Source organism: Mastigoproctus giganteus, chromosome 8 (genome assembly GCF_048544385.1).
Source record: "Mastigoproctus giganteus isolate SK-2022 chromosome 8, ASM4854438v1, whole genome shotgun sequence".
Lineage (NCBI taxonomy): Eukaryota > Metazoa > Arthropoda > Arachnida > Uropygi > Thelyphonidae > Mastigoproctus > Mastigoproctus giganteus.
The window spans coordinates 185,060,072-185,073,636 of NC_143582.1; the positions used below are offsets into that span (position 1 = coordinate 185,060,072).

A 13,565-nucleotide genomic window follows, 5' to 3' on the forward strand; every position below is an offset into this window, starting at 1 on the left:
TCTTAAGTAACAGCTGTCTTTGCAATATCACAAGAACAGGTTCTTGTGACCTTTTGCGACAGCAATATTGCAAAGTCAGCTGCCACTGAAAAAAGTCATAAGAAAATACCACGAAACATTTGATCCATTAAGTACAAATTTCTAAATCAGAAATAAACACAATTAAGCTAACATACATTTGAATGCTTTATTATCTTTGAATAATACAGTTTATCTATGTGCCATGCTGCTCAAGGAATATCTAAGATCATTCTATTTCCTTTCAGTATTATAACATTAAATATGATGCTTATTTCATGTAATCATCATCATCAGCCATTTTCAATCCACTGCAAGATGAAGGCCTCTCCAGCAACTTTCCAGTTACTTCTGTTTTGAGCACTGGCCATCCATTTACTACCCACAAACTCATGAATTTCATCTATCCATCTCCGCCTTTGTCTTCCAGATTTTCTTTTAGCTCCTCTTGGGTACCATTCTTAGTCCATCTGTCATCATGTCTTCGAGTTATGTGTCCTGCCCAAGACCATTTTAGTTCTTTAGTTTTGATAAGAATATCCTTTACTTGAGTTTTCTGCCTAATACATGTGTTCTTCTTCTTATCTAACAGTTTGATTCCCAATATAATTCGTTCCATTCTTCGCTGTGTAGTTCTCAGCTTCTCTTCCATTCTTTTGGTGAGTGCCCAAGTTTCACTTCCATAAGTAATGGTGGGGAGTATACATTGATTCATTATTTTACGTTTCACACAAACTGGGATATTGCTCTTCAGTATGTGACTATATTTCCTGAATGCTATCCATCCAAAATTTATTCTTCTTTTGACTTCCAGCCATTTATCATTATTACAGCTAATAACTTGTCCCAGATAAGTATATGAAGCCACCTTTTCAATTACTGCTCCTTCAAATCATTATTTCCCTTTCTTTGGCACACTTGTTCATCATTACTTTTGTTTTAGCCATATTCATCTTTAGTCCAAAATCCTTACTAACTGTGCATAACTGATTAAGATTTTCCTCTAATTCTTTGGGATCGTGGCTTATGACCACAATGTCATCTGCAAATCGTAAATGGTTTAGGTACTCTCCGTTCACATTGACTCCTTTCTGCGACCAGTCTAATCTTCTGAAAGCTTCCTCAAGGGCAGCAGTAAACATCTTCGGAGATATTGTGTCTCCTTGTCGAACTCCTTTCTTGATTTTAAATTTCCTACTGTCTTTGTCTAGTCTAATAAAGGAGGTAGCACTCTCATATATTTCCTTCAAAAATCATATGTGGGGTATCTATGCCTTGTCTTTCCAGTGCCAGAAACATTGCCTTATGCTGTATGGAGTCAAATGCCTTTTCATAATCCACAAATGCCAGGCATAATGGTGTTTTATATTCATTTGCTTTCTCCATTAGCTGTGATATTACTTGAAGGTGATCCATAGTTGAGAATCCTGTCCTAATGCCAGCTTGCTCTTTCGGTTGATTCTCATCAAGTATTCTTTCTAATCTGTTAGTAATGACCCTTGTGAACAACTTGTAGATGTGGGATAACAAGCTAATTGGTCTATAATTTCCAATTTCTGATTTATCTCCTTTCTTATGCAGCAAAACTATGATTGCATTATTCCACTGCTTAGGCGTCACACCTTTCCTAATGCACTTTGTGAAGAGCCTTGCCAGTTTTTCTGTTATGTCTCTTCCTCCCAATTTTAACAACTCTACAGTAACTTCATCTTCCCCCGGGGCTTTCTGATTCTTCATTTTCTTCAATGCATGTTCTACCTCATCAGGAAGAATATTGGATATGTCGTATGTGTTGCTAATTTGCAATCCATTTTCCCCACTGCTGGCATCATTCCCTTGCTCCTTGTATAATTCTCTATAGTAGTCCTCTGCTATTTGAATTATGCCTTCTCTGCTGTTTATAAGTACACCATCGCTATTCTTCAGTTTCAGTATCATTTGTCTTTCTGTATTACTGCATGTGGCTGCTGATTTAAATCCTTTGTTTTCCCTTAATGCTTGTTCTACTTTTCTTGTGTTAAACCTTCTTATGTCCTCTCTGAGTCTCTTTCTAATGGCTTTGCATAACTCAGTATACTCAATTTTTTCCTTGTCAGTGTTTACCTTGCTCTTCATTTTTTGCCTTCAGTTCATCATAACAAGTGTTTCTTGACTAATTTTTTCTTCTTTGGATTTCTTTTTCCCTATAGGTTTCTTGGGCTTTATCACTTTCAGAAAGTTGTAATATTCTTCATTGATATCTTGGTCCTGAGCAGTCTGCAGAAGCTCAAACTTGTTCTTAAGTTCCAGTGCATACTGCTTTTTCTCCTCTTCTGTTATCTCAAAAACCTTTGTATTATTTACTCTAGTCAGTTTTTTCCTTTCCTTTCCTACATCTATATCACTTCCAACATTTACCTTATTCAGGACGGTAACATCATTCACAATATATCTTCTGTTAGTGAGGATGAAGTCGATTTCATTAGTTGTTAATCCATTTGGACTCTTCCATGTCCATTTTCTGTTCACCCTTTTCTTGAAAAAAGTGTTCATTAATGACAATCCTTGAGATTCTGCGAATTCCACAAGTCTTTCGCCTCTTTCATTTCTTTCAACAATTCCAAAATTTCCTATAGTTCCCCTTTCTGCGCTGTTTTGTCTTTTTCCAACCTTAGCATTGAAGTCTCCCATAATAATAGTGTAGTGGGTTTTCTGCTCATCTAGAAGACTCTCAATTTCGGTGTACATTTCTTCAACCTCTTCATCATCATGGCTCGATGTTGGTGCATATATCATTATAACCTTTAGCTTGTACCTCTTAGAAATCTTGAGTATTAGTCTTGACACCCTTGGTGATGTACTTTTGAATTCCAAAATGTTTTTTAAATCTTTATGGACCAGAAACCGAACTCCACCTTCACTCCTTTCACTGTTTCCATTGGTTTACAGCAGATTTCCACTTGATAAACTTATAAGTGATTCATTTCTTCTTCTTGTTTCAGCCAAACCGATGATATTCCAATTCACATTTTCTAATTCCTTTTCCAGCTCTATTATCCTGTCTTCACCAATGAGTGATCTTACATTATAACAGGCCAAGTTCAGTTTCCGTGCATGGCAGCCTGGTTGTACCCAGAGATTCTTAGCACCCACTGCTTCCACTCTGATCCTCTCGCTGCTGTAAGAGGGGGAGTGAAAGCTGCTGGGGACTTAGGGCCATTTGTTTTGTCGTGCTGTCATATGCTGGAGGGTTTGGTCTTTTCTTCTTCACGCTGACCAGGCATCTTGAAGAGAACCACTCTACACGTTCGTTGCCACCTAAGTGACGTAACAGGGCTTACCATCGGGAAGGTGTGCATGAGTGGATTTTAGGGAGGCAGGCCAACCGGACTTCTCCTAAATCTTCTGTAATAGAGAGATATTGGATCCATCAGTGTTTTAGGCTGAGTGTCTGATAACACACAGGATACCTGTTCCCCTCTAAGCCCCTCATGTAATACAGCTAGTTAAAACAATAACATATATGAGCATGGAAATTGGATATATAACTTATAGTTTTAGGCTTACTTAACAAAATTGCAATTACTAGACTGTCAAAACATTACTAAAAGAGAATTTCACATTTTAATGCTTACTATGTGCATATAATGCTTTTGTGCATTCAAGGTTATGCACACAAACACACATCTTAAAACTGAAACTATATATATATATTTAAAATGAAGTGAAATTTGAATGTAAAAATATATAATTACAGCTAAAATCATCACTAATCAAGGATGTTCAATGGTCACAGTACACATGCTTCTATCTGGGAATTGTCCACTAAAATAAACAGTCAAGTGATCTCCAGCTATCTCAATTTCTCTAATGCCAAAAACAAGGTTACTACAGGAGTATCAAAAATTTGTGCACATTTCCTTCAAACTATATACACGCCAAACTCAAAAACTGCAAGACTTGAAAACGGTACAAAGTTGAAATAATAAAAATCAAGAAATACTATAAATGCTAACTAAAATACTGAAAATACAATTCAGATAAAAATTAAGACACTGTTATAAAATAAAAGTGTATGCCAACTGGCAATGAAATGTACAACTACTCAAAACATATAATTCCTCTTTAACTTTTCATTTTACAATAGACTGAGCCTGTTTTGTTAACATTGATCTAATTTTAACTTTAGATTCATTTTTAGTTTCTAGTTTCAAATCTTTTGCGATATTTTGTAAATAATTAAAAAAAAAAAAAAATTCTTGGATTGAGTTCACAATTGTTTTAAATTTGCAGTTTTTTTATAATAACAATATTTTACAATTCTACAGTTTCTAAATTAGTATGCTATTTTACAAAGTGGAGCTACCGGGTTAGGAATTGCTTCATGCTGCTTATTCTATAGGCAACTCACTGCCAGGAACATATTTGTATTGCAAAAAATGTTTCTATTAAATAGTGAGAATGGAGGTTGCCACTCCTTTTAGTTTTACTTGTCCCTTTTAGCTTCAACTGTTTTATTTTCAAATTTAAATTTCATATTATTAATTTTAATATAACATTTATATATACCTCTCTGTCAGCCTCATGCTTCAGTCTTTTTCCTTCACTAAAGTAGTAATCAGAGGAACTTTGCCTAGGAGAAAAATCACAGTTTTGATTTCTACATAACTTTACAACACAACATATTTGAAAATTAACAATAGCCTAATGTAATAACAATTCACAAAATTTTTGTCACTGCTGACCAAATATGTTATTTAGAAGAACTTTTTGTTCAAGGTGTATCACAAAAGTATATAATATGTACATTTTTTTCATACTGGAAAATTACTTCTCCAGTTATGACTGATTCCCAATCTGTTTAATTCATAAGGCCTTTTTATGTGAATGAAAAATTATTCACATAAAAGGAGAACAGATACCATTAGAAAGGATTTCAAAATAAAATTATCCAAATTGGGGTATAGGGTAATGTGCACAAGTAGCTGGCCCCTGGCATACCTGAAAAGAGCAGCTTATAATAGCCAGTAACTTACAGTATGTCCAGCAATGGACTCAAACATGGACAAAAGTGAGTTTTTCAGTTAAGGTACTTCAAGCAATATATATGAGAATACATGGTATGAATAATGCCAACAGAAGCAAATTTAAAGTACATTTCTGTAAATAATAATTATGAGAGTAAAATGCTTTTAGGCAGTGGACTGTAAAAAAAAAAAAAAAAAAAAAAAAAAAAAAAAAAATGCCAAATGAAGAGTAAAAAATGTAATGTGCAACTCATTTTTGTATATACAGTACAATCCCAGCTACCTGAAACAACTGGGACAGAGTATTTTGGACAAATGATTTTTTCAGATAAATGCTTTTAGATGCAACTGCTCTCAGTATAAAAGATAAGCAGGGAAAAAAACTTTAATATATCATTTATCTAATGATATGAGTTGAAGTAACACCTGCATATATCTCTCAAAAGTTCTTGTGTTTCCACAAGGACTGATACTGACAAGATGTTTCTGACTTTCCTAAATGACACTGATGAAGGGACAGAGGTTGTGATGTCAAAATTTGCTGATGATGTCAAGACTGGGAGAGTGGTTAATAATCAGCACGAAGCACTTCAGGACAACTTGGATAAGTTTTGAGCATGGTCAGAAAAAACAGCAACTGTGTTTTCATGCAACAAAATGCAAGGTCTTATACTTGAGGAATAACAACCCCCAAAATAATTTATATGCTTGGTGGAGGTGAATAAAAAACAGTAAAGGATAAAAGGGATTTGGTGGTTACAGTACAGTTGGAATTCATTAAGTCCTCTAAGCAATGCAGGTATGCAACAAGGGAGGCCCATGGTGTCATACTGATTTATTGAACATTTGCTTGTAGAGATGGGAAGGGGGGGCAGATTATAATCCCACTATATAAGGCTGTTGTTATTTGGTTTTTAGGAGCATTAGCAACTAAGGCCATATTGCTCCGGGGATATGCGGTGGTCATTCCCTGACCTTTCCGTATCCTCCATATTTGGTGGTCACAGGCTTGAACTCCAGTCTAATCAAGAAGCGTGTGCTAGCACTGCAGCTCCTGCCCACTTGGCTACGGAGGCGCCACTACATAACGCAACTGTATGACTGCATTTGGAATACTGTATCCAAGTATGGAGCCCATACCTAAAAATATGTCAAGCTTCTTGAAAGGATCCAAAGACAGTTAATCTGCTTAGTGATATTAGAAGGGGGGCTCCATATGAGCAAAGACTTCAAATATATGGGCTACAGAGACTGGCAACCAGGTGCCTTAAGGAGTACATCATTCATGTCTATAAGGCTCTAACATGAAGCTGTAAAATGAATGAAAGCAAAATTTTTATTGTTATAAATGATTCCAGAACTTGAAGGCCATAAATACAAACCAAAGGGAGAGAGAGATTTAGACCAGGCTGCAGGAAGTTTCCTTTTAGCCAGAGTGCTGTTAATTGTTGAAATAAGTTACCACAGTGGATACCTGAGGCTTACACAGCATGGGGAAATTCAAAAGATCAGCTTAATAGTCACCTCCACGAGAAGGGAAACATAGGTTGTTTATTTTCTTTTTGTTTCATTTAATTCATTCATTTAGTTTTTGGCCAGTGCAGAAAAGCCAATTGCTTTCCTGCATTATGTGGTTAATACTAACACTATTACACTGTACATATGTATACAGCTTCAAAATAATTGCCAACATTTTTCTTCATGAAAGATGTCCTCTTTTTTTTTCAATGCAAGATCAGCATTTTCTCAAACACATCAACTGGTTCCCATTCAATTATTCTTGCAATTGGACCCATATAGTAGTGATCTGAAGGGTGTTACACGCTTCACTGGCTTTTGGTTTCTTTGATATATATTCATTTTAGCATTTCTGGTCCTTCATTTTCAATTCCTGTCAGGTTTGGATTAGTGTGTAATGGTGAAGTCGTTTTCTCATTTGTAAAAAAGTGATAACCTGGTTTGAAACTAAAACAACCTATAGCTAACATGCAGTACCTTTCCTCAAACTTTTCAAAGAATTAATAAACTGGAAGAAAATATTAATGAAGACCCATTTAATCAACTGCTGCTGGCTGGAAGTAGATTATACATACTGTAAACAAATTATAATGCACAAGTTCAACAAGGTGTTATATACTTAGGGAATCTTCATGTAGTGGTAGCTACAGAAGACCTGACAGGTCCCTCTCCAAACACATAACAAATAACTACTGCATATTAATTGCCATTCAAGTTAATGGCAGAAAATTTCAGTGGTACTGTATGCTTGGAGAATCTTAATGTGGTGGTTGTACATTATTTGACATTCAAGGTTAATTGGTGGAAAATTTCAGTGCCTTTTTAAATACAAAGTTTTATTTGGGCAGTTTTGGAAGTTAATAATTATTAATGATTTGGAATTAAATGCATAAAATATCTGTCATGCCCACTGTGACCGTTTTTTGTTATTATTTTTGTCCCCCCTTTCATTGTGCTACTTTTAGTTTCAGCATAGTGTCTGTTGGTTGATGCATTTTCTACAGAAATAAGATACTTTATTTTATGCCTGATTATTGTACAAAATGTGTTCTTTGTCTTTATTATTTTATTAAATCTTTTTTTTATGAAAACCACAAGCACAAAAAGTATCAGACTTATAATACTTAGTACTATGCACGGATTAAAGGTAGAGAACATAGAAGAAACTTGAATTTATGTAAATTGAATTTTTGGGAAATATACTGAGGCAAGGCTGTTCCTCCAGAGAACAGAAGTAAAAAGGATAAATGAAGTCAAGTTGGTTTAGTGTGTTTGGAGTTTGGACAGGTTGAAAGAGGACAGAAGAATTACAAGAGTGGAGAGACTTATAAGAGATGGGTCATTAATTAATCTGATTGCTATCTTTTGACTTTCAGAAAACAGGAGATAAGGGAACTGTAAGCAAGAGAAAAACACATTTATTATTTTTTTTTTTCCAAAAAAGCAGTTCAATTGCAGGGGAAAAAAAAAAAAAAAAAAAAAAACAGGTTTTTTTTTTTTTTTTTTTGTAAGGTTCATACTTCACTAGAAATTAAATTTCACTAACAAAATACACATTTTATATTAAATTAAAGCCACATTAACTTACCTAGAATTTTTCTACCTGTGGTTTCTGTTTGGACTGTCCATTACATAATGACTAATTATGTAATGGACTTCCTTCTTGAGGCAGTCATAATCCACCTGATTATGACTGCCTCAAGAAGGAGCTTTTGCAGGCTTTGCACCCATTTAGAAATGCTAAGTCAAAGTACTGTTTATAACAATGGCTCTGCTGTTCAGACTTGGTTGCCAAGAACATTTCCTTGTGCATTTGTTAGTTACTTACTTACAATGGACTACTGTATATCAATTCGTTCTTCTTTCATAATACATAACTTCCAACTGCTGAATTTCAAAAAGCTGGAGATCAGGCATTTGTAAGCAGGTGGAAAACAGGTTTTTGGGCGCGAAAAACCTGTTTTTTTTCCTGTACACTATATGTGGATGCTTCCTGGAGAGCTACCAATATGTTCGGTCTGGTGGACTATCTAGAAGCCAGCTTGCAAACACCATTTTTGAGCTTTACCCTCAAAATGTAAGGAAGATTGGATCTCACCATGATGCCCATCATTACCTCAAAAGACATCAATCATACTGCACAACAGAAGAGATGTGGGAACAATATTCCATAGTAATGTGGATTTAGGAAGTACAGAGTCAGTAGCTGTTTAAAAGAATAACAAAAACTAAGAACAAGGAAGAAACCTGTTTCTGATGCAGAAATCCAATTATTCCTTTTTTTATTTGACAAAACATTAATGTGTAGGTATGTATAAGTTTGAATTTTTGTGCACATAGCAGAAATGGAAGTGATTAATTAGTTTTATGTTTATACTTTATGATTGTGAAGCTTTTTTCCCCATTTTCAGTAGAATTAAAAACAGGTTTGTTCATTGAAAATAATGTATTAAAAAAAACATTTTTTAAAAATTTTCATTAAAAAATCGTTAAATAAGTATTGCAATCCATTACAAAAAGATCAAGCGCTGGTGTACTTCAAGTAGAATTATAAAAAAAAAGGGAAAAAAAAAAGAAAAGAAAAAAAGGCACCTATCAGGTGGCATGCAACTGTTTTTCACCACGAACAAGGATGTAACCACCATCAGATTACATTATGATTTCAAAATTTCTTTAGAATGCTTACCAAGGTTACTGATTAATTTTTTCAGAATTATCTGAAAAATTAACCATTGGTAACCTTGAATTTTTTTCAATGAACAAACCTGTTTTTCAGATAATTCTGAAAAATTAACCTCAAGAATATATAAAGCTAAAACAAAGCTTTATTCTAAGGACAAAGTGACAATTATTCCAAAGTAATGAATTTGCTTTAATATAAATAATTTACTAATGCAATCATAACATTTCATCATACTTATTGCTATACTGGTTAGAGATGACTTTATTTTCTTGATGGTGGAATGGTGCCACATGTTCCCAGTCTTCTCCTGTATGGCTATCTTCCAAGATTACTTCTTGTTTAATGGTATTAATGACTGTTTTATCTACTTCACACTTGGAAGTGTCCTCCCAATTGCTACCCTATAATTAATGAAAAAAAAAAAAAATAATAATAATAAATAAATAAAATAATAAATAAAAATAAATAGCTACCATTTTTCAAAATACAATATATAAGATAGTGCTTTTAATACTAGAACTAAAAATTTATTAAGTAAATTAATAAACAAAAGCTGCTAAATGGGAGAAATGGAAAAAACAAAATTTAAAGGCTTCGAAATGACAATGCAAAACAAAAAATTTATATGCGTTGCCATAAAAAAAAAAACCCACTTATTTTCAAACTTTCTTGTTGAACTATCTCACTATTTATTATTTAAAACAATTCTTAAAATTTTTCTCTACCACCCAAGATCTACAATTCCCAAATTTTACTTTTAAAAGGGCAAGTTTAATTTCTTCATGTATTCACAGAACTCAGAAAGATACAATCACAGAAAATCTTTCTAGAATTACTTTTTCTGAAATTAAGCCTGTTTCTTTCATTCAGTAAAGATTTGCATTTACTCTTTTTTTTTTTTTTTTTTTTTTTTTTTTTTAATCAATGCAATATATCTACAGTTTTATCTTTTAGGAGTCATTTTCTGCTATATTAAATTGTTTTGACTGTTTGAATGCATATCACATATAAAAACAGAATTTTATACCCATCAGCAGTACATCAATTTTCAAAAGGTAAGTGGGTGCATAACAACTTGACAATTTGGCTGGCAAACACTTATTCTATCTAACTGAGATTAAGGAAATACCACAGTCACAACTATGCATTATCATGTAAATAATTTGGTTTCCTACAGGGCATGAAATGGACCATGGTGCACCAGTATATTGTTCTGGTTCATCACAAACGTCAGATGAATCATATACCTATTTGATTATTAAAAATTAGATTTATTAATGGGTATTCTGTTTTGTTAAATTTCTATTTCAGTCCCTCATTTCCTTCCTTCAACTGTACACAAAGAATTTACACTCTATTATGCTGATATTTAACATTATGAATAATATCATCAACTCTCTCTTACTATCTCAAACAAAAGTGCCAAATCACAGTAATAATTAGTGTTGAAATTTCATCTTCTCTTGCACACACAACAAAGTAGTCACTTTGTGAGAAAAATAATCTTGATAAATAAACTTCATACTTTTTATCTTTATTAATCTAAAGTTGGTGGCAAGGGGCCTTCAATACCAAAAACGATTTCAGCGATTTTGTGCTTTTTGTCTGTGTGGTCCACAGCCAGAACTCCCCAATACTTTTCAACAAGGTTTCTTTCATTTCTCTACTGAAAATTTCAGAAATCTGTTAGTTATCATGAAAAAAAGAAAAATTTAGTACATACTGAAAAATATGAATTTAAAATTGGTGGCATCTCACGCAACCAATGTTGAAGCACACATTCTTTGTGTTTTACAGCAGCATCTCTAAACAATACTTCTCTTGCTTTTCACCACAGGATTTCTCCTGGCATCCTTGGGCAATTGGATTGCCCAAAAGAGCAAGTTTTTCAACTGATATTTGTCAGTCAAGATAAAGATGATGATATTCAAAACTAGTTGAATAGGGGAGGTGATGAAAAATATCTAAAGTGCTAAAGAGCGTTCTATTTTTAAAAAAAATAATAAAAAAGGTATTTTTTACAGTTGTCTTCACAATAGACAGAAAAAGAGTTAGCATCAAAAAAGTGAACAATCTTTAATTATTTCTTGCCAATTTTAATGAGATCTAACAAAAATGATGCCATTTCATCTACTTCAGTGATTTACCATGAACTAACGTGATGCAATACACTAACTTGTTCGATCAGTGAATTTTCCGTAGTCTGAGGCTTTAGTCCTAAAACCTTTTTATACTGCTGCATACCATCTGGCATCTCATATTCTTACTGTAACACCAGGGTGCCTACCCACCCACCAATGAAAGGCCAGAAAGACTCGAAACAGTGCCGTCTGGGTGATGGTATCCACAGAGAATAAATAACATTAGTCTTCTCCACTTGTGAAGCATTGCTCATTCGAGGTAGTACATCATCAGCCATTTTCAATCCACTGCAGAATGAAGGCCTCTCCAGCAACTTTCCAATTCCTTCTGTTTTGTGCAATGGCCATCCATTTACTACCAATTCACAAACTCATGAATTTCATCTGTCCATCTCTGTTGTTGTCTTCCAGGTTTTCTTCTAGCTCCTCTTGGGTACCATTCTGTTATTTTCTTAGTCCATCTGTCATCATGTCTTCGAGCTATGTGTCCTGCCCAAGGCCATTTTAGTTCTTTAGTTTTGATAAGAATGTCCTTCACTTGAGTTTGCTGCCTAATCTATGTGTTTCTTTTCTTATCTAACAGTCTGATTCCCAATATAATTCATTCCATTCTTCACTGTGTAGTTCTCAGCTTCTCTTCCATTCTTTTGGTGAGTGCCCAAGTTTCACTTCCATAAGTCATGGTGGGGAGTATACATTGGTTCATTATTTTACGTTTCAGACAAATTGGGATATTGCTACTCAGTACGTGACTATATTTCCTGAATGCTATCCATCCAAAATTTATTCTTCTCTTGACTTCCAGCCATTTATCATTTACAGCTAATGACTTGTCCCAGATAAGTATATGACGCCACCTTTTCAATTATTGCTCCTTCAATTATTATATCCCTTTCTATGGCATACTTGTTCATTATTACTTTTGTTTTAGCCATATTCATCTTTAGTCCAAAATCCTTACTAACTGTGCATAACTGATTAAGATTTTCCTCTAATTCTTTGGGATCGTAGCTTATGACCACGATCAGGTAGTACAATATCAGGACAACTCATTGGGAAGGCATTTTCAATATGAGGTATAACAAAAATGATGCCATTTCACCTATTTCGGTGTGTGTGTGTGTGTGTGTGTGTGTGAGAGAGAGAGAGATCTCAAAAACACTGTTGCAATTAGTTATTATTATGATCATGATAATAATAATAACAAGGAAAAGGCAAGACCACTTCCAGTTGGTTGGGCTGGGTGGTCTTGCCCTTCCCTTGTAGTAGCCATATGGGGAGGGGCTGACCGTGCCACTTGGCTCCACTGTCTTCCTTGGGAGACAGGCTTCGACTTTTTGAACCCATCTTTCTGCCTAAGATCTAAATTCAAGTGACTTTATCCTGTGCCACATTCAATGCAGTATGTTCATTCAATATCCTACTTGTCATCTTCATCCAGCTTGGAGGTGGACCTGTTTAGCTTTGGCTTTCTGCATCCAGTGCGTGGCTAGAAGTTATTGGGAGAGAACAAGATGGTGCAACTCTCTGCCTCAGCCATTGCTTTGACTTTGGGGGAGGTAGGTCTGACATTTATGTTTACAGCTGTACTGTAAAATTAACACGAGAAGTGAATATTTTCAAGTTGGATTATTATCATATAATGCACTCCACCCAGGACTGCAGCACTTATCTTCACGTGTAACATTACTTTTCAGTTTTAATAGATAAAAGGTTGGTCATATGGTTCAATTATATGAAGTTACAGGAGAAACCTTATAGTTTGTAGATGCACAAACATCTCTCCTACTCACAAAGGTGGTTCAAAGGGTGAAGTGAATAATTACAGACCTGTAAGTCTGACTCTGGTAGCAGAAAAAATAATGGAATCAACAGTTGAAGAAGTAATTGCAAGATAATCAGGATAGGAAAGGAACTACACTGAGCGGACAGAAATCATGGGATACCTACCTAGTAATGGATAGGCCCACCTTTCACTCGTTAAGGGCAGTCATACGCAATGCACGAGTCTACTAGTTCACAAAAGTGATCCACAGGTATTTCCATCCATGCTTGCTGCACTGCTGTCCATAATTCCTTCGTATTTCTGGGTGGAGGATCCCAAATTCAAACAGACCTTTCCACAGCAGCCCAAAGATACGCCACAGGGTTCATGTCCGATAAATGGGAAGGCCATTCCATGGTGGTAAAATCTGCAGA

The 13,565-nt window shown here is 34.7% G+C and overlaps 1 protein-coding gene across 2 annotated transcripts in view; it reads right to left on the bottom strand.

The window, feature by feature from the left end:
- LOC150082063 (uncharacterized) overlaps positions 1-13,565 on the bottom strand; it is a 562,503-nt gene that overhangs the window by 126,466 nt on the left and 422,472 nt on the right. For both annotated transcript variants that reach the window (XM_090379088.1, XM_090379087.1), the window contains exons 15-16: positions 9,460-9,626; positions 4,567-4,630 (exon numbers count right to left, since the gene is read on the bottom strand). In XM_090379088.1, the coding sequence (XP_090235214.1) occupies positions 4,567-4,630; positions 9,460-9,626 (231 nt within the window). The remainder of the gene's footprint in view (positions 1-4,566; positions 4,631-9,459; positions 9,627-13,565) is intronic.